Source organism: Halichoeres trimaculatus, unplaced genomic scaffold, assembly GCF_033239565.1.
Source record: "Halichoeres trimaculatus isolate MK-OKI-2021-1 unplaced genomic scaffold, fHalTri1.1 fHalTri1_scaffold_2, whole genome shotgun sequence".
In the NCBI taxonomy this organism is placed as follows: Eukaryota; Metazoa; Chordata; class Actinopteri; order Labriformes; family Labridae; genus Halichoeres; species Halichoeres trimaculatus.
Window position 1 is genome coordinate 4,506,203 of NW_027437180.1, and position 24,391 is coordinate 4,530,593.

The following is a 24,391-nucleotide window of genomic DNA, read 5'->3' on the forward strand; positions in this document are numbered from 1 at the left end:
TCCTCTTGTTTACACTGAAACCTAACAAAGCCTGATGTTCCCTAAACATTAAGGGACCTTAAAGTTTTTCTTTGATCTGAGAACAATGAGTAACTGTAGTGCCATAGTGTAATAATTCTGAGTGTGGCTTTGGAAACTAGAGGATGGATAAACATTTTCTTCTTCATCATCATTCATCTGAAAATGATTATCTACACATTACCATGGATGCTTCCAGAGTTTGAACCAATGTTGCTTTTAGTTTTTATTTTATTTCTATATAGCTTTAATATTCAGTTTGAAATCCACTCTGTCATATGAAACTACAATATGAAAACTTTTAATATTTGTTGTAAGCTCAGTGTCCCTTAAACACTGTGTCACACTGTTGCAGAAAATCCACTAAAGACAGGCTTTAATATAAAGTTCTACCCAGGGGGAAAACTGCTAAAAAACAGATACTCAGTTTTATAACAGAACACATCTGATTTAGGATTAAAAACCAACTGCTTAATCAATTCGAAGTTTTTCAACATTGAAATCGAATCAAAGTAAGACAAAATAATAGGTGCTAGAAATATGAAGTTTTTTTTAAAATACAAAGTCTGATTTTGATGCTGAAAAATAAAGCAGTGTTAGAAATTCACATTCAAACTCTGATGACACAGAAATAATTCCATAATTTGGGATGTTTGAGTGCTTGTGTTTTTCAGAATGTGTGCTCAACGCTGGGGAAAAGTAAACCCTGATTATTAGTAAGAATTTGGAGCTGTATGTTCTAGTGATAAATCTCAAATAAATCAGACCAGATAACAATCTGACAAACTGCACAAAGCTTTTATCACAGGAGGAAAATGATCTCCAAAGCCTTCTGTGCTTTCTAAAAGTCTGCTGCAGCTGCTGAAAACTTGCTTTTCCTTTTTTCAAACTCTTCTTATCATTCTCTGTCCTGCTTTTACTCAGAATCAGGACACGAAGACAAATCACTTTGTCAGGACGCACAAAGAAATTTGGCGCACGGCGCACGGATGAAGCGGGAACCGCGCAAGAATTTGAGACAAAGCCGAAACCTCCCCCCTCAGTTCGGACCACAGTCCAAACTCCAGTCCCAGCCAATCCTGCATGAGCTGCAGCACGGCTTTATCTGCATGGAGGAGCCTCTAAGAAAGCGCCCCCGGCTGCTGCCCCTCATAGTCTGAGTGAGCAGACAGTAAACATGCCTGAGACAGTGAAAGCGCCCAAGAAGGGCTCCAAGAAAGCCGTGTCTAAAGCCACCAAGAGCGGCAAGAAGAGGAGGAGGACCAGGAAGGAGAGCTACGCCATCTACGTGTACAAGGTCCTGAAGCAGGTCCACCCCGACACCGGGATCTCGTCCAAAGCTATGGGCATCATGAACTCGTTCGTCAGCGACATCTTCGAGCGCATCGCCGGTGAGGCCTCTCGTCTGGCTCACTACAACAAGCGCTCCACCATCACGTCGCGGGAGATCCAGACCGCCGTCCGCCTGCTGCTGCCCGGTGAGCTGGCCAAGCACGCCGTGTCCGAGGGCACCAAGGCTGTGACCAAGTACACCAGCTCCAAGTAAACAGCTCTGCTGACAACACTACCCAACGGCTCTTTTAAGAGCCACCCACTCACCTCTAAAGAGATCCTTTAACCAATGAAGTTAATAAATATGACTCAACTTTTCGTACTTGTACCCATATTATTGATCGAGTGCCAATGCATTCAATTTCCCACGACCTCTTATGAGTAAACGCTCAGTGAGTTCATCCAGATTTGCGTGGATTTGGCGCCTACATCCGGGTTTGTATCAGTTATGTCAACCACCCGTTATAGTGATATCCCATGAATCCCACGTCAGCATAGCACAGTTTGCTCCTCAGGGCTGAACTCTGCTCTATTACACCTTCAATGAGGATCTAATCCGAGCAGCGTGCTCAATGCAAAGCTGAGTTAACTATTGTCACATATATCTGATGTAGATCAGTCTTCACTGCTCACATTTCTTAGTCATTCCTGAAAACATCAAAGTTCAAATAAAGGTGTAGAACAGATGTGGTCTTTTTCTGCATGAACCAGATTAATCCCTCTAATTTTAATTTTATTCAAATGATCAGCCCGTCATCAAAGTCTGCTCCAGCCTGATAACGAGCCATTCATCTGAATCAGGTGTGCTGGAGTAGGGTAACATCTAAAATATGCAGGGCAGGGGGGCCCAGGACCGGATTTGAGAAACACTGCACTAAATAATCACTTTTTTTTTTTTTACATTTACACTATCCTACCTGATAATAGATTCATCAAGTTGATTGTTTTAAAATAAATAAATAATAAGGAAAAGGAAAATCGATGTTGATATTCATTTGTATTATTAATACTGAATCCAAGCCCAAACATCCACTCAGCCCACACAGAAATCAAATGTTAAGAAAGGAGCTGGATTGGGCGGGAAAAGCGCGGACATGGCAACCTTGCTGAGTTGTGATAAAATCATGATTGTGATTCACATAGCCCCTGGAAAATGGTCTCAGTCATGACCTGGTTCAGATTAATACTTGTTGCTTCTGTGTTCTAAAGTAATCAGTGGACGCTGACACCAAGGGTCTGATGATGACATTTCCAGTATCAGTTTCTCTCTATCTGCAGTACGATCTCTTTGGACATTATTGCTTATTTATAATCCACACCCATTGAGACTCACTTCTCTAACAGACAAATGCAAAAAACAAAGAAACAAAGAAACGAACAAAAAGGGTTAGGGTTGGGAGCTGCACTGAGCGAGAAAAAAGCGGACATGGCAACCTGTGCTGAGCAGGAAATTGTCATTTAGTGTGAGAGGTGTGTGGCTCTTAAAAGAGCCGTTTTGTTTCTTAATTAGATGCTAAGATGATAACAGCTCACTTCTTCTTGGCTGCTGTCTTCTTGGCTTTGGGCTTGGCCACCTTCTTCGCGGGGGCTTTCTTGGCTGCAGGGGCCTTCTTCACAGCCTTCTTGGGGCTCTTGGCGGCCTTGGTCTTCTTGGGACTCTTAGCGGCCTTCTTGGGGCTCTTTGTTGCAGCTTTCTTGGCCGCTGCGGGTTTCTTGGCCTTCTTCGGGGTCGCTGCCTTCTTAACGGCCTTGGGCTTCTTGGCCGCTGCTGCTTTCTTGGCTGCAGGCTTCTTGGCTTTGGGAGCGGCTTTCTTTACGGACTTCTTGACCTTCTTCTCTGCCACCTTCTTGTTCATCTTGAAGGATCCGGAGGCCCCGGTTCCCTTGGTCTGGACCAGAGTTCCCTTTGCCACAAGGCTCTTGACAGCGGTCTTGACGCGGGCCTTGTTCTTGTCCACATCGTATCCTCCGGCAGCCAGAGCCTTCTTGAGAGCAGCCAGCGACACGCCGCTCCGCTCCTTGGAGGCAGCCACGGCTTTGAGGATGAGCTCGCCCACGCTGGGGCCGCTCTTGGCCGGCTTGCTGCTCTTCTTCTTGGCCGCTTTGGCCGGAGCAGCGGCGGGAGCTGGAGCTACTTCTGCCATAGTTTACTCAGTTCAGTGAACGCAACAGGAGACGTGAGGAGGATTCTCTGGGTGTAGAGTTGATAAATCCTGAGCGGGAGGCTGTCCTTAAAGCACACATGAGAACCGTAGAGACTCAAGCAAGCAGCAGCTCGTCCACTCAGTCTGAAAGTCGGACAACTTGTGTTTTCTCTTTCCCTAAAAATGCTCCAAACGAAGTGTTCTTTGAGAGATCGAGGCTGATTGTAAAAGTAGGAGATACTGGAGCTTTTCCTCTTCACACTGAACTCATGTTTGTCTCTCAGGTTGTTGAGCTTTTGTTCAGGGAGACTCCAAACATCACGGATTGATCATGGTGATAGCAGCTGCTCATCGACTTGTCCTTCTCTTTTCTTTAATAAATCCATGTAAAACGCATCAGTACACTAAAACACCTTTCCTTTCTGTTGTTTACAAGTTTCTGTAGAGACACCAAAGTAGAAAAGTCATCTACTGGTCGTGGTTTGTTTAGAATATGGTGTTTTTGAGGAAGCAGCAAACACACTGATGTAGGCTGAGGAGTGAACAGTTTCTCACTGTGATTGAAGGTGACTCTTTGGACACTCAGTGTTAGAAATAATTGGTTTTAAATGTATAATGTGTGTTCGTGTGCACTTCTTTAACTGGACCTTTGTTTAAGCAGAACATCATGGACAAAATAACTGACATTTTGAATTTTTTTTTTTCTTAAACTCTAAACTGTTCTCACAGTTCTTACAAATTTTGGGACACATTTGTTCCATATTTTAAGCATTGAATAAGAGAAGTCATCAACTTAATGATTTATTTTTATTTCACCCCACAATTATCTCTTTAAGTACTTGAACAACACTATTATCAATTTCATATTTTTAGTCTGTATAACAACTTTGTTTCAGTGGTTTTCAGGTATCCCAGTCTGAATTTCTTTCACTTGTGGATCAAACAAATAAAAGATCTAAAACAGAAAACAGTTCCTTTTGTCCAGATCTCAGCTTTAAAAATGTTTATATTAAAATGGGAAATATTTATATATATCCCACTTTTTTCCACAAATAAAGGTGAGTTAAATTACAGGCCACAAGCTTTTTTATCCACATACTTTGTTATTTCATTTGTCCGATCATCGTAGGTTGTTGACCTAGTTGCTTGCATGCATTAGGATCGACAGCTTTTTTAATTTAAAAAAAAAAGGAAAAAGAAAAATCAACAAGTGAAAGAACTCCCCACTAACAATGATCTGACAAACAAAAAACTAAAATCAAAATCAACCCGTAATTAAACTGCCCTTTATGTGATCTATGTTAACAAATGGGACATTAAAAAACAAAGTTTCATCTATTTGTTTTTATAAAATAAACAAAAACAAAACAGTATTTTGTATCTCAATTCAAAACCAAATATCAAAAGAATACACAGATTTCTTTGCAGCATTATTTTGTCACAACACTTGTTTAAGCTTGAAGTTTGCTGCCTCACTATGACCAAACTTTTTTTTTTTCAGGTCATGGGGAACATTAAGAGCCATGTGGTTTCAGGAATTTTCTACTATTATGCAGCAGGTTTCTTGTGAGTGCTTGTCTCTTTAGGTAGAGGCCTGATGGTGTAAATATATCCGTCCTGAATTCAGACTTTTTCATCTGACACCTTAGTGAATTATCTATAGATAACAATAAAGCAGAAAAGTCCTCAGGCTTTTATTCGAGAAGAGCTGAACTGCTATCCATGAACAACAATACAGATGCTGCAAGACGATTGAAGCAGCTTTTGTAGCAGGTACAAAGGTAAAATATGGCCCCAAGACAAATAATAAAGAAAACAATAAGTGTTAAACATAAGTTTAGAAATATATTTTTTTAAAACATCTATGAAGCTTTTCAATAAATATATTAATAGAACATATACACCAAGGACTAATTACTGACCCTGGTGTTGTGTCGTGCTAAGAAGATGCAGCTCTCACAGCAGCTTTCTCCAGAACAGCTGACTCCCAGTGTGTGAGAGCTGGACCCACACTTTCTTCCTTTGGTTGCTCAGCTCTTACTCAGTCACTCAGCCTTGCTCATGTCAGTTTTGTTTTTATTGAGGCATGACAGCAGTGCTTGTGAGGATACAGTATTGTACCAAGACGAGTAGCAGAGAAGGGGACACTATCAGGAGTCTTGTCCCCACTCAGGGAGAGAAGACACCTGTGAGGACAGCATGTAATGTTGCCAAACGCAAATCAAAGAGACACCTGCAAACAAGCACCTGAACCAGCAGGTGTCTATTTCTGTGCAGAGTGTGAAGAGATTTAAAATTTCCACAGAAGCACCAATTGCAGCACAAATGTCCTAACTGAGGAAAGTAGAGGGCTCCTTCTAAAAACACTGAATGAAACAGGGTTAATCAAATCACCAGTCATATCTACCAGGATATACAAAACCATGAGGCTCCAAAACGTACCAGATTAGGAGCAGCTCAGGAGCTGTGAGAGCCCGCTCTTCTTTGAGAGCTCAACAACACTATATTTCAAATAGGGCAGAACTGTCCCTTTGCTATAAACATCCCCTCTGCTACCGTCACAGTACCTATCTACACAAACCCTCATCGAACTATCACAGGCGATGCTTTGTAATTGGGAAAAATCTGCTCTTCACAGAACAAAGTGTGTGGCCCTGAAAAGGACCTTTGAGTTTTGAAGCAGTATGATGTCGATGGTTTAACCTCCGAATCCGTACAGAGTGCGTCCCTGTCTCTTCAGAGCGTAAACCACGTCCATGGCGGTCACGGTCTTTCTCTTGGCGTGCTCGGTGTAGGTGACGGCGTCACGGATCACGTTCTCCAGGAAGACTTTGAGCACCCCGCGGGTCTCCTCGTAGATCAGACCGGAGATCCGCTTGACTCCGCCACGGCGAGCCAGACGGCGGATAGCGGGCTTGGTGATGCCCTGGATGTTATCACGGAGGACTTTACGGTGACGCTTAGCGCCTCCTTTACCGAGTCCTTTTCCTCCCTTTCCTCTTCCACTCATTTCCGATAGTCAGCTGTAGCGTACGATGTGGAGCTGAGACACACTGCTCGCTGCATTAAACACTGCATGAGGACGTGCCAGAGCTCCGAGGCAGCGCTTTTCTCCCTCCTCTCCTTTCTGTCGTCTGTGTGGATTTCGATGTTTCTGGTAGATCAGCGCCCTCTGCTGAATCAGTTTCTCTTCTGCTGCGTTTGCCCTGATCAAGATGAGCAGAGACGACCACACGACAACAAGTCCGCATCCTTTACAAGCGATCCATCAGTCGACTTTAAAGCAAACAAACACAAAGATGGTGAAAACAGAGTAGAATCACAGCCTCATACACACATCTGATAGAAGATCTGCGAGTGAGAGGATGTGTGATTTAAAGACAGCACGGTGGTATGGGAAGGAGTATCTAACAAAATAAGATCAAAAAACACTTAATGCTAAAGTGATTTTTTTTTTGCGTGGTTTTGATGTTTATGATCTGCTGCTCAAAAAGTATTAAAATAACACAATTATACACACTCAATGATGGATAGCAAACAATAGTTACGTATTGTAACTCCAGATTCTGTGAGTATAGGCTTCGCCCTTTAAGGCTATCACTAGTGGGTTAAAGGCGAAGCAGGATGTAGTCAATGCCTCACTGGGTCCTCATCCGAAAAAAACAGCATCAAAGCTTCCAATAAACTCAGGTCCGCACACAAGCTCATTCACAGAATTCTGTATCATGTGAACTCCTGTACCCTGTATACGCATACGTGCGCAAAGCCAACTGCCTGATGATGTGTTCCTTATCAGCCTCCAGATAATGAATATTCATGATCCATAAGAGCTGACTCTGCTGGTCTGTTGCTGAAAAGCAGAGAAGACGACCGTTACGCATTGTAACAGTCAAACAATGACCAGAACAGACCCAATAACACATCTGTCTCATCCAAGACCAGAATGAATCCATTCATGTCCTTAACTATCACTCTGATAGGATTCCTAGCACAGAGTGGGAGATAGAGAAGAGGGAGACGTCCCTCAAAACCAAACAAATGAACATGAGGAAGACCGAGATGCTGCAGCGCAGATATCTTCCACTGACATCCCACTGTGCAAAGCCACAGAGGAGGAAATTCCTCTCGTAGAGTGCTCTGATGCACTCCAGATGAAACATAAGTCTGTGAAATAGCCTCACACAACCAATGTGACAGGCGCTGAGCAGAGAGAGGGCGCCCCTGCGAGTGCTCTCTATGATGCACAAATAAACGCTGAGAGTGACGCAGCGACCCGCTGGGCGCTGAGAGCCGGCCACATGCCTCCAGATCTTCTCTTCCTCTGACGTCTTCTGCATGTGCTCAACAAGAGAATGCAGATGCTGGCCGAACAGCGCGTCAGCGGAGGTGGGGCCCTCCAGCAGCTCCTTCTTAACTTGCTCAGGGATCGAGATGGACAGACCGAGCCACATGTTGCGGTGTATCTGGTGCTGCGAGGCCATGACGCGGGCTGATGCCACCACTACGGAGGCGCAGAGCGGGATGATCGTGCTCGCTGCCTTGCTAAGCTCCTCTGCTCGTTCAGTCAGCTACTCAGGCTCCGCTGCTGTCTGCGTAATGGAGTACGCCAGCAGAGTGATGTTGTTAGTTGCTGCTGACGCCTGGCTGGCACACTGGTGGGACCTGTCTGTGAAAATGATCTGTGATCTGGGCCCGGGGAGAGGGGAGGGCCTGTCGTTGGCCGCAAATTAGGTTCGGTCGAACCCCGAAGACAGCCGCCAGGCCTGGATCTAATGGAGGAACAGGCGGGAAGCCCTCATCCTTGAGCCCCTCGACTCTAGTGATGGGAGCTTATGTAGCCACCGGTGCCTGAAGCTTCTGAAGGACTCTGACGAAGCTATACCTGCTGCTACTGTTGTTCTTCTAGTGCTGCTTCATGAGGCTGAAGAAAAAGAGGGAGCAGATTGTATGAACCCGCGGCTATTTATAGGCAGGTAACGCGGGAGGCCCATCACGTGGGTGGGCGTGGACTAAGGTTTTTCAGTGCTGCGCTGACGCACGAGGGTGAACCCACTAGCGATAGCCTTAAAGGGCGAAGCCTATACGAAATAGAACTGACTCTCAGTCCTCAATGCTGCTAAAATCAACCTCAGAAACATGCTCCTCAGTGAGCTATAGGCTGTAGCAACATACACAAACACAAACACACACACACACACCCACACACACACACACACACAAACACACACAAACAAACACACACTCACACACACACACATAAACAAGCACATAAACACATAACTGCTGTGTCTGGTCTTGAGAAGCCTGAGGACTCCAACAAATGAAACACACACACACATACATACATACATACATCCACAGAAAGCTGAGAACTTTAGCACATCAAACACACACAAACACGTGTTTATAGCATATATCAGGACGTTTGACTAATCTGTGAAAAATGAGGACACGCCTTTGCCAAGCTCCTAGAGACCTGGGGACCAAAAGCTTTACTTTCTTTGACCCCAGGAATAAGTATATGTTGAGATTTTGGCTAGAGCAATATTTTGGTCAAGCCTGACTGTTCTGCTACTGTTGAGGACACCGTCATGTTTTTGTACCATATAAGAGACAAACCATCACACACAGATAGTTCAGGTTTATGTGAAATTTGAAACCCCTGGACACACACATTTTTCAGGTGTACAGGACTTCTAAAGACTAGTAAAAGTAGAGTATTTTTTAACTAGGATTCTGCTTCATGTGTGAAATATCCAACTAATAGGCATACATTAACTCTAAAAGATTTTTTTGATGTTCCAATTAACACAAATGGAGCGAAGCCTGTGAGCTAGTTCAGGCAGACAACTCAAGTTGCACTGCTATGCACATATCCTGTGTCCCACTCTTCATAACCATCTTCCAATTACATCCTTTGTCTCTTATTTTGGTGGTCTATTTAATCTGGGAATGTCCCATCTCTCCCTCTGCCTGTCAATGTCTCTGCTGCCCTGCATTTGTACTGCTGTATGTTCTTTCATTCCCACCACCATCCCAGCATCCACCTGCAGGCTCAGGGATTGTGTTTATCAACTTAACTGTGAGGAGTGATGGGGCAGGAGCCTGGGCACCAAACATACATCTGCTTGCTGCTACAATAAACTATTAAATAGTGAGTTGCCTGACTAAACTTGGTAAAACTGACCTGAATGAGGCAACTTTTAAGTTGACAGCTAAAAATGTGGTCAGTTTACTTTTAAAATGTTATAATTGTATTGCATTTATACCAGTTGAGGTATTCGTTGATGCAAATAAAAACTTGAATGACTTTCTACCTTTTTGAATTTTTAATTGTTACCATATGTACATTTACATATGTAGACCACAAAATATTCAAACCTAGCTTTGTTTCCTTCAAGCCAGTAACTCAGATGTACTGACTGACTAGAACGCATTCTAAACTTGGAAGGCAAAATAACAGCCAAACAACACACAGTTAAAAGAATGTTGTGTATATGCCTGGATGTAACAATTCCAAAGAACGGTTTATCTGAAACTTTCTCACAGGATGAAACTGAACCAGGAGAATGGGGATTGAAGGAAAAAAAAACATGCTGATTATTCCAAGCATTTTGCAGCACAGAGCAACATAGAAATCTAAAAATGGCAACGACAAAAAAGAGCAAAAAAAAATTCAACCTTATATGAACTCAACCTGGGCCACATTTTTCCTTTATTTAGTTTTATCTATTCATCTTCCTTCTTAATGATATGATTCTGTTGTGAATGTAGAACTTGATGGCAGCCCAATCTCTGTTTTTCAGAGCCCGTGCCTCAGCCTCGAGGCAGGACTCACAGTCACTTTTACCTGGTATTTTAAAACTTGTGATGAAATGTGACATGTGCCTTTCAACTGCCTTCACCTCCTCAATGGTCCACCTGCTTCTCCCCTTCCTAGCTGTAATAAGTGGGAAAAAAGAAAATCTCTTAAAACTCAAACAAAGGCTTTACTAAAGTCAACAATGCAGATTAGGATACACTGGTTTTCAGTGGAGTTTGAGTGAATGGATTAGATATGACTGATGGCTCATGCCATAGAACCAGACCACAACCAGTGTGTGAATGTGGTGTGATTGGGTGAAAGACTTGAAAAGTGCTATATAAGTATATAAGTACCATCACCTAGCTCTAAACAAAACCGTTCCATTAGAGGATGTTGATGAAACCTTGAGTACTAAGTTTCTCTGGGAATTTAGAGGAATGAGTAACAATATGTATTATGATAAAAGCACATGCCCATATACTGCCATGCACAAGAAGAATGCATCTTTTTTTATCATAATTAATCACAACAATTTTTTTGGGGGGGTGCCTTTAATATTCTACCATTTCTTTGTTGACTGATGCCAGTTTTTTTTGGAGTGTCCCTCATGTTGTCCAGGGTGGGTCAGCAAAGAGTGTCCCCCATGTTGTCCAGGGTGGGTGAGCAAAGAGTGTCCCTCATGTTGTCCAGGGTGGGTGAGCAAAGAGTGTCCCTCATGTTGTCCAGGGTGGGTGAGCAAAGAGTGTCCATGTTGTCCAGGGTGGGTGAGCAAAGAGTGTCCATGTTGTCCAGGGTGGGTGAGCAAGGAGTGTCCATGTTGTCCAGGGTGGGTGAGGCAGAAATGTCCATGTTACCCAGCATTGTTGAGTCAAGTGCACGGTTTGAGTCATCAGAAATCTCAGTTCTTGAGCCTTTGAAAGACACTGTATGGAGCATTAGCACAGTAGTACCACATGGTACTGCTCAAAAGCAGGCAAGTACCTAGCTATTGTGCTATCACACCTCTCTAAACAAAAACTGCCAAACAAAACCATACCCATTTCTCAATGTGTCACAGTGAGTTTTTATTAATTATGCACTATTTTTTATAACTTGTGGTTTAAAAGTGTGGTTTAAGTGTTATTAAATTTATCTGATAGGACCTCCTATGCACATAATCAAGGCAATGACTGACAGCTGATGCTGACTGGACCTGACTCTGCAATGTGTAGCTGGCAGAAAGGAGCAGAGACTTTAAGAGAGGCAGGTGCGACAGGGAAGCACAAGAAACAGGTCAGACCGGGCTACACAGAAAGGACCCTTGAGAAAGAAAAAGGATCAATACGGAAGACGCCTGGATTTGTTGGTTATATCATCACCTAATTATAACCTACCATAGATTAGTCTACTATGGAGAAGGATTGATAAAACACCAAAATACAGACAAGCAAAGGAAAGTTATCAAGCCTGAGCCAAGTCGACGTGTGTGTGTGTGTGTGTGTGTGTGTGTGTGTGTGTGTGTGTGTGTGTGTGTGTGTGTGTGTGTGTGTGTGTGTGTGTGTGTGTGTGTGTGTGTGTGTGTGTGGTTTTTGCACCCACTCAGTGTGCTTCATGACAGAGGTGAGTTTACTGAAGTCAACCAATTAAGCTGACTTCCATATGTAGAGAAACTCTCACTGCCTACTCACACCATCACGCTTACACACACACACACACACACACACACACACACACACACACACACACACACACACACACACACACACACACACACACACACACTTTCAGCTTTTTTCCCTTCTTTAATTACTATCTGGCAGAAAGGTTTATTTAATTTATGCGCTTCATTTGAATATGTGGAGCAGGAGAGGAGGACAGGATATGACTTCACTGTAGTCTCAGGGTGTAATTTCTCTTTCTCTGGTGGATACAGCAGAGACAGAGTGAGCTGAGTGCAACACACACTGAGCTTAGAGCACCAGAGACCTCTGTCCTTCTTTGAGAGAGCTTAGACAGCCTACAGCTCAATGACAACAACACAAAGGCTCTTTTAAGAGCCACCACACCAACAAAAGAGCCCAATCCCACAGAAAATATAAATCAAACGGAAGTCTCTAAAAGACATTCTAAATGCAATAAAAAACATTATAAAAAATTTAGGCATCGTGAAAAACTATGATTCAGGCCTACTTATATTTTATTTTCACTAAATGTGAAATCAAAGGTATTAACTCCAACGCTGAAGAAACAGTAAATACAGGTTAAGGAGGCAGGAAAGAGCTCTCCTCCACACGTCCTAAGCACCGCTCCACGAAACAGCCCAATGCTCCCACACAGTGGTGCTTTGTAACTCCTGCAATGAGTCTTCAATTTCAAATTGAAAATGATGAATACAGCAGAAATGTTTCTTCAATAACTGAATTATTTTATGTTCTAATAAGGTTATGGCCAAGGAGCAGTAAATACTTTCTAAGCCACAGAAATAAATCCTGTGTTGACTTAACAAAGAGACCATCCTTCCTATGTGGATCACACACCTGCTTTTGCTTTCACTGACTGTAGACTTTGAACTGTTGAAAAACATCAAGCAAGGAGTCAGATACACCATGAAATGTTTGCTTCAGTTTTGACTGGAGAAGGGAATCCTGTTTTTCTTAGCTGTTAAAACAGCTTCATAATGTTTGTGTTTCTCTCATTCGTTTACATCACACAGTAACTTATGCATGGTGTTGAGTTGACATTAACAGCAGAAACCAGTGTTTTGTTACCTGTTTGTTTTTGTGATTTCCCTTTGTTCACAGAAAGTTTTCTCTTCACTCCCTCTGTGTCCTCTTCCTCTGGGAGTGTGGTGTTGCTGTCCCTGTCCGAGGTGCTGAACAACAACAGATAAAACCTGCTGTCAATTGTATTAAAGCTCTTCAAAGAACCACCTCATTTACCCCACGGCAGAGATGATTACTCTGTGAGGATGTTTTCACTAAGTGTTTCCACACATTGACCTGCAGCAGGCCACCCACTGGAACAGTTAAACAACATTTCTATATATCATATACTATATCATTATATACTATATTCTTGAATTACTCATACCCCAGCACGTTAATATTTCTTTAAATGGTTTAAACATGTGGGGGTTTTATGTCTCTTGAGCTCTAATACACTTAAATGTGTTTGTTCATGATAAATTTTCTCCTTAAAAAATCTATACTTAATATATTTTCCTATGGGAAATATTAATACACTTAAATGTGTATTGGAAGAAAAAAAAAAAAAAGCAGCAGGTCAGAAACGCTTTGGGCTGTGTTACACCTTCTGCAGCAGAGCGCTTCATAAATATGTGGTTGAAGAGACTTGGACAGGTTGCGCCGTGGTGAAGAAGATACAGTGTGAAATATTTCAGTGGGAACAGGACTAATAAGATGCTATTTTCTAGGTGAAGCTATGAGCAAAAGAACAAAGGTGTGTATCATTTGCTGAATGATTATGTTTCTCCTGTAAGAGCCTCTGTATTCAGTGTGTGCTGTAACAGGTTGTCCTACTAGAGTGAGCTCTTTGTCGTGTTTGATGATTTTCATGATGCACCTTGTGTTCACCTGGTCAAGGCTGAGTAAATGTTTTAGTGAGGATGTCATCATTCTTTTTACACAGATAACGTTTCATTAATTGGATTGGGATGAATAGCCCCCTTTCATTTTAGCACCACACAGAGAGGTGAGATCATTTTTTAGAAGTTTAACCCCGCCTCATTACCCACTTTACAAAGAAGTGCTCAATACGTCATACTTAAGTCAATAGTAAATAAAGGAACTTTTACTTCTGCTGGAGTACAGTCACAGAGCTACTTCTACTCCTACTCTTAAACTTGAAGAGAGTATCTGTCCACAGTCTTCACAAACTCTGTAGGAACACGCACTGAGTGTATCTGTGTGAGAGACTGCCTACAGTCTGATCACATACTGTATTTGACTTGCTGATTGTAAAAATCAAACTGATAGAGGATACAATTTTGACTTTTGTTTTTGCAAAGGTCTCATACACTGAACTCTTTCAGCATATTTCTCTGTTATTTTTTTTTATTGGGTTAAAGTCAGACAGTGTGAAGATGAACTCAACCCCTTTTGGCCGATACCAATACCGATACCGATACCGATAATCACAAGTTTGTTTGTTTTTTTCATTGTAAAGAAAGCTTAGTCTATCCTGTACTGGAATTTATATGTTACTCTAATTGTGACGGTCTTATTTGTTTAAGAGACACACATAAAACAAGACAAAATACATTTGATTTTACCATAAATAAGAAATGTATTTTTGTTTATTGTTTTTTCAAACTCAAGACACTCAGTATTGAAATACAGAAAAATAATTTCTTTAGACCACATGAACTTTAAATGTACAAAGCATTTTCAAACGTAACCAAGTTGCATTTGATTATTTTAGAGCTACTGTAACAACCTGGTGACAGACACAGAGCTCTGCAGTACAAATAAATGAAGTGCTACATTTTATTTAAGGAGCTTATTTTTCAGATGGAAAATAGTAACAATCCTAACTGAATAGCACATTATCGGCTGTGTATATCGGCAGAAATTTTCATATATCTGCCGATACCGATAAAAGTGTTTTTAAGCTTTTATCAGCCGATACCGATATTGTGCCGATAATATCTTGCATCCCTAATATAGATAGATAGATAGATAGATATATATATACTTATATATATAGATAGATAGATAGATAGATAGATAGATAGATAGATAGATAGATAGATAGATAGATAGATAGATGGGTAGATAGATATACACTCGACAAGACTATAAATGCAACACTTTTGTTTTTGCCCTCATTCATTTTTCATGAGATGGACTCAAAGATCTTAAATTCATTCCAGATAAAAAAATATTACCACTTCCTTTAAATATTATTCACAAATCTGTCTAAAATTTTGATAGTGAGCACTACTGCTCTGCTGAGATAATCCGTCCCACCTCACAGGTGTGCCACATCAAGATGCTGATCTGACATCATGATTAGTGCACAGGTGTACCTTTTACCGTCCACAATTAAAGGCAACTTTGAAATGTGCAGTTTTGCCTCACAGCAAAATGCCACAGATGTCGCAAGCATTGAGGGAGCGCGCAATTGGCATGCTGACAGCAGGAACGTCAACCAGATCTGTTGCTCCAGCATTGAATGTTCATTTCTTCACCATAAACTGTCTCCAAAGGCGTTTCAGAGAATATGGCAGTACATCCAACCGGCCTCACAACTGCAGACCAGGTGGGCAAATGCTCACATTTGATGGCGTCTGGCACGTTGGAGAGGCGTTCTCTTCACAGATGAATCTTGGTTTACATTGCTCAGGGCAGATAGCAGACGGCGTGTGTGGCCTCGTGTGGGTGAGCGCTTTGCTGATGTCAATGTTGTAGTGTTGTAGATCGAGTGGCCCATGCTGGTGGTGGGGTTATGGTATGAGCAGGCATCTGTTATGGACGAAGAACACAGATGCATTTTATTGATGGCATTTTGAATGCACAGAGATACCGTGATGAGGCCGAAGGCCCATTGTTGTGTTATACATTCATGAACATCACCTCATGTTTCAGCAAGATAACAACAGCCCCATGTTGCAAGGATCTATACACAATTCCTGGAATACTCACCGGACATGTCACCCATTGAGCATGTCTGGGATGTGCTTGACCGGCATATACGACAGCGTGTACCAATTCCCACTAATATCAAGCAACTTTGCACAGCCACTGAAGAGGAGTGGACCTACAGTCCACAGGCCACAGTTGACAATCTGATAAACTCTATGTGAAGAAGATGTGTTGCACTGCATGAGGCAAATGGTGGTCACACCAGATACTGACTGGTCCTGAGTCCAATAAAGCAAAAAAAAAGAAAAAAAAAAAGAAAAGAAAAAAGCACATTTCAGAGTGGCCTTTTATTGTGGACAGTATAAAGCAGTGTTTCCCAACTCTGGTCCTGGAGGACCCCTGCCCTGCATGTTTTAGATCTTACCCCACTCCAGCACACCTGATTCAAATGAATGGCTCGTTATCAGGCTCAAGCAGCGTTGATGACAAGCTGATCATTTGAATGACTGACTGAATGAATGAATAAATGAATAAATACAGGATTAAGGATTGCATCTAATGTTCTTATAACCCGTGATGGTTTGTTCAGTGCCGTACTAGTGGGGAAACTAAACCACATCGGTACATTTTGTTCTAAAAGACATGACAATGTTCTCCCTAACAGATTTTTAGACTTTTAAACATGTTCTTTGAGCTTTTCTGTGTGTGAACACCTGCAGCTGAACAAAACACCGGGTGTCCTACAAGTTATGACTGATAAAATGGAAATCAATCCACCGCAGGTAAGGTCATTAACAACAACAGTTGTGACAATTCTGGTCCCAGATATAAAGTCCTAATATCCGGCTCTGCGGAGAGCTCAGCAGATGGCGCTGATCCGCGGAGGAGTTTTCAGACGCCATCCAAGTTCAAAGAAGAAGAAAACATGCACCCTGTCTTCTTTCAAGTTCTCAGCTAACATTTAAATCACTGTGACTTGTGAAACTGAAACCCCCAACAAAAAACAAATAACCCTGGCAATATTCTTTGACATTGAAAAAGCATTTGATAAGGTATGGCATAATGGACTGATTTACAGACTACTTGACAATAACCTCAAACTCCCCAAACCCACTCAATCCATCATTTCAAGCTTCCTCAATAACAGGCAAATAAAGGTCAAAATCTCCACCTCCATTTCAACCCCCTTCACACCACAAGCTGGCGTTCCTCAAGGTTCCATCCTCAGTCCCCTTCTCTTCCTCATCTACATCTCTGACATCTATTACCCTCCACCCACCATAGCCAAAGTCTCACAGTTTGCTGATGACCTCTGTTACTGGACCACCTCAAAATCCCCACAGCTCGCAGCTTCCAAATTACAACACTGCATCACCAAAGTACAAGAATGGACTAATCTCTGGAGAATCTCACTCAACCCCATAAAAACACAGGCTGTCATCTTCACCAGAAACCCTCGCTTTCAGACTACCCACATCAACCTCACACTCAATACCCAGACAATAAACCTCAGCCAGGAGGCAACTTTTCTTGGAGTCACATTCCAAAGCAACATGAAATGGACCAAACATATCAGTAACCTGGAACAAAAAGGCAACAACCGACTTAACCACCTTAAAGCCCTCTGCGGAAAGCATGGCGCATCACCCTCCACAGTCATCAAAGTCTACTTATCATACATCAGACTGTTATTCGAATACTCCATTCCCGCCTGGATCACCATCTCCAATCACCAACTCCACCGCCTGCAATTAATCCAAAATAAAGCACTCAAACTGGCCCACAGACTTCCATCATACATCAACAACCATTATGTCCACTCCATATCGGGCATTAAAACAATTAAACAACGTCACCAAACAATAGCCTGCAAGTTTCTGTCATCTGCCATAAATAACCCCGCCCTGAGGAAAACTGTCAAGGAAGCCCGTCACACCGAGAACACCCCTCTGTCATACATCCTGCAACTTGACCGAGACCCTCAGCCACCAGACCCACCATGAGCCACAGATGTTGCCTGATGCTCCACTACACGCACACACACACAGGCACGCACACACACGCACACGCACACTGAACACATACACACACACACACACACACACACACACACACACACACACACACACACACACACACGCTCACACTCACACACATACGTACAAACGCACACACACACACACACACACACACACACACACACACACACACACACACACACACACACACACACACACACACACACACACACACAACTTGACAAATTGATCTTGTTTCCCCTCAAGTTTTCCCCTCATTTGTTTTTATTAATTTTTCAGTGACTTTCCTTTAAGATACCTATTTAATTATTTATCAATTTAAAGAGAAAAAAAAAACAAAACAAAAAAAAAACAAACAAAACAAAAAAAAACAATAAAATAGATTAAATCATTCGAAAAACACTAGGAAACTGACAAAACAAATATTTAAAATAATGATAATAATAATGAAAATAAAGAAAAAGAACCAAAGAACCACTAGTTGTACAGAGACACCTGTCAACTAGTCTTTTCTCTCCATGATTTTTAAAACATTGATTATAAAACAATTGTGTTTTGGTGCCTTGGTCCTCATGTTTGCAAGTCATTGTTGCTGTTTTATGCCATTATCCTTTTGAGTCCTCTGCCTCCCTTTCCTCTGCCCTCCCCCTCAAAAAATGGACAGAAAAGGGCAACAGAGCCCTGAGCTGTCTTCCCAGGACCATGTATCTATCTGATCTGATCTGATCAGCTTCACATCGTGTGTCACCTCTGACTATTGAAAATGAGTGGAAGAGGAAAGGGAGGAAAAGGACTCGGTAAAGGAGGCGCTAAGCGTCACCGTAAAGTCCTCCGTGATAACATCCAGGGCATCACCAAGCCCGCTATCCGCCGTCTGGCTCGCCGTGGCGGAGTCAAGCGGATCTCCGGTCTGATCTACGAGGAGACCCGCGGGGTGCTCAAGGTCTTCCTGGAGAACGTGATCCGTGACGCCGTCACCTACACCGAGCACGCCAAGAGAAAGACCGTGACCGCCATGGACGTGGTTTACGCTCTGAAGAGACAGGGACGCACTCTGTACGGATTCGGAGGTTAAACCATCGACACCTCTCAACCTAGAAAACCAAAGGTCCTTTTCAGGGCCACACACATAATTCCATGAAGAGCAGAATTCTTCAATTTTAAGTATTGTCTCTGATTGTTCAATGAGGGTTTGCACAGACAAGTAGACTGGAGTACAAGCAGAAGTGATGTTCACCGCAATGAACAGTTCTGCACTACTAGAAGTGTTGTGTGTGTGTTTTTTTTAAATCTCTATTCTTAAAGAAGAGCGGGTTCTTACAGCTCCTGAGCTGCTCCTAATCTGGTACGTTTTGGAGCCTCATGGTTTAGCATATCCTGGTAGATATGACTGGTGTTTTGATTAACCCTGTTTCATTCAGTGTTTCTAGAAGGAGCCCTCTACTTTCCTCATCTAGGACATTTGTGCTGCAATTGGTGCTTCTGTGGAAATTTTAAATCTCTTCACACTATGCACAGAAATAGACACCTGCTGGTTCAGGTGCTTGTTTGCAGGTGTCTCTTTGATTTGCATTAAGCAACATTACATGCTGTCCTCACAGGTGTCTTCTCTCCTTGAGTGGAGACAAGACCCCTAGTGTCCCCTTCGTTGCTACTCGTCTGGGTACAATACTGTATCCTCACAAGCACTGCTGTCATGCCTTCAATAAAAACGAAAGTACCAGGAGCAAGGCTGAGTGACTGAGTAAGAGCTGAGCAACCAAAGGAAGAAAGTGTGGGTCCAGCTCTCACACACTGGGAGTCAGCTGTTCTGGAGAAAGCTGCTCTGAGAGCTGCATCTTCTTAGCACGACACAACACCAGGGTCAGTAATTAGTCCTTGGTGTATATGTTCTATTTATATATTTATTGAAAAATATTTAGGAAATTATTTCTAAACTTATGTGTTACACTTTTTTTTTCTTTCTATTTGTCTTGGGGCCATAGTTTACCTTTGGACCTGCTACAAAAGCGAAGCTTCAATCGTCTTGCAGCATCTGTATTGTTGTTCATGGATGGCAGTTCAGCTCTTCTCGAATAAAAGCCTGAGGACTGTTCTGCTTTATTGTTATCTATAGATCATTCACAAAGGTGTCAGATGAAAAAGTCTGAAGTTCAGGATGGATACATTTAGTAGCGAGGCAGCAAACTTCAAGCTTATACAAGTGTTGTGACAAAACATTGCCGCTAAGATATCTGTGTGTTCCTTTGATATTCAGTTTTAAATTTAGATACAAATTTAAATACAAAATATTGTTTTTTTTCCTTCTTGAATTAAAAACAAATAAATGAAAATTAGTTTGTTTTTCAATGTCCCATTTGTTAACATAGATCACATAACGTAACCTACGATGATCAGACAAATTAAATAGAGTATATATATATATATATATATATATATATATATATATATATATATATATATATATATATATATATATAACTGTGGCCATTTTATTGAATGCTAATATAAACATTTATAAAGTTCAGATATGGACAAAAGACACAGTTTTCTGTTTTTAGTCTTTTATTTGTTTGATCCACAAGTGAAAGAAATTCAGACCAGGATACCTGAAAACCACTGAAACAAAGTTGTTATAAACAACTTCAAATATGAAATTGATAATATTTTTGTTCAAGTGCTGAAAGAGGCAATTGTGGGGTGAAATAAAAATAAATCATAAAGTTGATAACTCTTTTTATTGAATGCTTGAAATATGGAATAAATTTTGCCAAAATTTGTGAGAACATTTCTGGACCAGTTCAGAGTTGAAAGGGGACACACCATGCGTATCCCTGATTTAATACGTACATATAATCTAATAAATTTGAAAACAAGACCTTACACCCCCTGAATTTAAAAAAATGACATATTGTATTTTTTGCTATTGTGGGGCAATGGAGGACCTAAATGAATTGTACTGAGGACAGAAATGCTTTACAGGCATCCTAGTCTGGCATAGTGAAAAGGAGAAACAAGCATGATATGTCCACTTTAAAGAAAGAAAATCATTAAAAACGTCACTTACTTAGTCCATGATGTTCTGCCTTAACAAAGGTCCAGTTAAAGAAGTGAACACAAACATACATTATACATTGAATCAATTATTTCTTACCCTGAGTTTCCAAAGAGTCACCTTCAATCACAGTGAGAAACTGTACAGTCCTCATCCTACATCTGTGTGTTTGCTGCTTCCTCAAAACGTGATATTCTAAACAAACAACGACCAGTAGATGACCTTTCTGCTTTTCTGTCTCTACATACACTTGTAAATAACAGAAAAGGCGGAGGTATTTGAGTTGTGATGCGTTTTACATGAATTTATTAAAGAAAAGAGAAGGACAAGTCGATGAGCAGCTGCTATCACCATGATCAATCTGTGATGTTTGGAGTCTCCCTGAACAAAAGCTCAACAACCTGAGAGACAAACATGAGTTCAGTGTGAAGAGGAAAAGCTCCAGTATCTCCTACTTTAACAATCAGCCTCGATCTCTTAAAGAACACTTAGTTTGGAGCATTTTTAGGGAAAGAGAAAACACAAGTTGTCCGACATTCAGACTGAGTGGACGAGCTGCTGCTTGCTTGAGTCTCTACGGTTCTCATGTGTGCTTTAAGGACAGCCTCCCGCTCAGGATTTATCAACTCTACACCCAGAGAATCCTCCTCACGTCTCCTGTTGCGTTCACTGAACTGAGTAAACTATGGCAGAAGTAGCTCCAGCTCCCGCCGCTGCTCCGGCCAAAGCGGCCAAGAAGAAGAGCAGCAAGCCGGCCAAGAGCGGCCCCAGCGTGGGCGAGCTCATCCTCAAAGCCGTGGCTGCCTCCAAGGAGCAGAGCGGCGTGTCGCTGGCTGCTCTCAAGAAGGCTCTGTCTGCCGGAGGATACGATGTGGACAAGAACAAGGCCCGCGTCAAGACCGCTGTCAAGAGCCTTGTTGCAAAGGGAACTCTGGTCCAGACCAAGGGGACCGGGGCCTCCGGATCCTTTAAGATGAACAAGAAGGTGGTAGAGAAGAAGGTCAAGAAGCCCGTAAAGAAAGCCGCTCTTAAAGCCAAGAAGCCAGCAGCCAAGAAAGCTGCAGCGGCCAAGAAGCCCAAGGCCGTGAAGAAAGCAGCGACCCCAAAGAAGGCCAAGAAACCCGCAGCGGCCAAGAAAGCTGCAACAAAGAGCCCCAAGAAGGCCGCTAAGAGTCCCAAGAAGACCAAGGCCGCCAAGAGCCCCAAGAAGGCTGCGAAGAAGGCCCCTGCAGCCAAGAAAGCGCCTGCTAAGAAGGTGGCCAAGCCCAAAGCCAAGAAGACAGCAGCCAAGAAGAAGTGAGCTGTTATCACCTGACATCAAATTAAGAAACAAAACGGCTCTTTTAAGAGCCACACAGCTCTCACACTAAATGAGCCTAATCCAGAAGGGTTGCCACGTTTGCGTTTTTCCCGCGTAATGGCTCCGTTGTTGTTTGCTCCAGAAAAAAAGAGCTGTCCGCAGGTCAGGCGATAACTAAAGCGATTATGTTTATGATTACATTTATAATATATTTTTTAATTCTTCGTCAGTAATCATGTAGAATATATAAATAACCTTACCTTAAGCGCAACAATGATTTGCTTGATGGAGTGAGAGAGAGTGAGTACACCAGGAAAACTCAAAAGGGAAAGGGACTCATACGACTTTACATTACAAATGAATAACTGATGAACACAAAGTCTTTGTTATTGTGCTGTACCAACAACACTTAATATGATAATACAATATAATAAGATTCAGTCTGTAGTTTAATTGGGCATTTATAATCGCAGCAGTGTCTATCAGTCTTTTTTGTTAGGAGGTGGCAACCCTGCATTTCAGTGGGTGATACTCATATGTTTCACAGCACAGCAGTCACTTCGACGCAGTGCAAATAGTGTCGCCTGTGAATGGGACATATTGGATGGACTTATTATGTTTCAGAAGCAGAGGCTTGGGAGAGGTGACTGGAGCAGTGAAGAATAGTGGAGTTAAACAAAATAGCAGGCCATGTGCTAGTGTATAGCATAACTAATCATAGTAGGAATCCTACAGGGCACTTTGAACTCACATCCTGATAATATTAATTCTTAATACTGCGTTCTTAGTTTTTTGTTCGTTTCACGAATAAATGCTCTTTAGATATGAGTGGGTGGCTCTTAAAAGAGCCGTTGGGTGGTGTTGTCAGCAGAGCTGTTTACTTGGAGCTGGTGTACTTGGTCACAGCCTTGGTGCCCTCGGACACGGCGTGCTTGGCCAGCTCACCGGGCAGCAGCAGGCGGACGGCGGTCTGGATCTCCCGCGACGTGATGGTGGAGCGCTTGTTGTAGTGAGCCAGACGAGAGGCCTCACCGGCGATGCGCTCGAAGATGTCGCTGACGAACGAGTTCATGATGCCCATAGCTTTGGACGAGATCCCGGTGTCGGGGTGGACCTGCTTCAGAACCTTGTAGACGTAGATGGCGTAGCTCTCCTTCCTGGTCCTCCTCCTCTTCTTGCCGCTCTTGGTGGCCTTGGAGACGGCTTTCTTGGAGCCCTTCTTGGGCGCTTTCACTTGATCAGGCATGGTTGAAGGGTGGTTCAGACAATGTGACTCTTTCGTGCCGTGAGCGCTAAATTTATAAATCCTCCATGCAGATAAAGCTGAGTTGCCGCTTGTGCAGGATTGGCTGGACCTGGTGTTTGAATGCAGCCTGGACAGAGAAGGGGGGTCAGGCTTTGTCTAAAGTCCTCAGTGATTCCCGCTTTGTCCGTGCGCCGTGAGCGTTAGTTACGTATTGTAACTCCAGATTCTATGAGTATAGGCGCAGCCCTTTAAGGCTATCGCTAGTGGGTTCACCCTCGCGCGTCAGCGCAGCACTGAAAAAAACTTAGTCCACGCCCACCCACGTGATGGGCCTCCCGCGCTACTTGCCTATAAATGGCCGCGGGTTCATACAATCTGCTCCCGATAACAGCCTTTTTCTTCAGCTGATAAGGGGAACCAGTGAGGCCCATAGCTTAAAGGGCTGCGCCTATACTCATAGAATCTGGAGTTACAATACGTAACTAACGTTCTATTTCGTATAGGCTTCGCCCTTTAAGGCTATCGCTAGTGGGTTTAAGGCGAAGCAGGATGTAGTCAATGCCTCACTGGGTCCTCATCCGAAAAACCCAGCATCAAAGCTTCCAATAAACTCAGGTCCGCACACAAGCTCATTCACAGAATCCTGTATCATGTGAACTCCTGTGCCCTGTATGCGCAAAACGTGCGCAAAAATCACTTCCTGATGATGTGTTCCTTATCAGCCTCCAGATAATGAATATTCATGATCCATAAGAGCTGACTCTGCTGGTCTGTTGCTGAAAAGCAGAGAAGACGACCATTACGCATTGTAACAGTCAAACAATGAGCAGAACAGACCCAATAACACATCTGTCTCAGCCTCCAGATAAG

At 42.6% G+C, this 24,391-nt stretch overlaps 6 protein-coding genes across 6 annotated transcripts; 3 read left to right on the forward strand and 3 right to left on the reverse strand.

The window, feature by feature from the left end:
- The first annotated feature begins 1,195 nt into the window (after positions 1-1,195).
- LOC141806739 (histone H2B 1/2-like) lies at positions 1,196-1,564 on the forward strand. Its single transcript, XM_074692405.1, has one exon. It carries the CDS (start codon positions 1,196-1,198, stop codon positions 1,562-1,564), a length of 369 nt encoding a protein of 122 aa, XP_074548506.1.
- A 971-nt stretch (positions 1,565-2,535) lies between these two features.
- Positions 2,536-3,538, reverse strand: LOC141806085 (histone H1-like). The gene has a single exon (XM_074691319.1). The coding sequence runs from the start codon at positions 3,492-3,494 to the stop codon at positions 2,880-2,882; it is 615 nt and encodes a 204-aa protein (XP_074547420.1). The 5' UTR covers positions 3,495-3,538; the 3' UTR covers positions 2,536-2,879.
- Positions 3,539-5,941: 2,403 nt separating this feature from the next.
- LOC141806912 (histone H4) lies at positions 5,942-6,504 on the reverse strand. Its single transcript, XM_074692630.1, has one exon. The coding sequence runs from the start codon at positions 6,502-6,504 to the stop codon at positions 6,193-6,195; it is 312 nt and encodes a 103-aa protein (XP_074548731.1). The 3' UTR covers positions 5,942-6,192.
- A 12,171-nt stretch (positions 6,505-18,675) lies between these two features.
- On the forward strand, positions 18,676-19,018 carry LOC141806793 (histone H4). Its single transcript, XM_074692473.1, has one exon. The coding sequence runs from the start codon at positions 18,684-18,686 to the stop codon at positions 18,993-18,995; it is 312 nt and encodes a 103-aa protein (XP_074548574.1). The 5' UTR covers positions 18,676-18,683; the 3' UTR covers positions 18,996-19,018.
- A 2,642-nt stretch (positions 19,019-21,660) lies between these two features.
- Positions 21,661-22,275, forward strand: LOC141806017 (histone H1-like). Its single transcript, XM_074691240.1, has one exon. It carries the CDS (start codon positions 21,661-21,663, stop codon positions 22,273-22,275), a length of 615 nt encoding a protein of 204 aa, XP_074547341.1.
- An 877-nt stretch (positions 22,276-23,152) lies between these two features.
- On the reverse strand, positions 23,153-23,521 carry LOC141806702 (histone H2B 1/2-like). The gene has a single exon (XM_074692345.1). The coding sequence runs from the start codon at positions 23,519-23,521 to the stop codon at positions 23,153-23,155; it is 369 nt and encodes a 122-aa protein (XP_074548446.1).
- Positions 23,522-24,391: the final 870 nt, after the last annotated feature.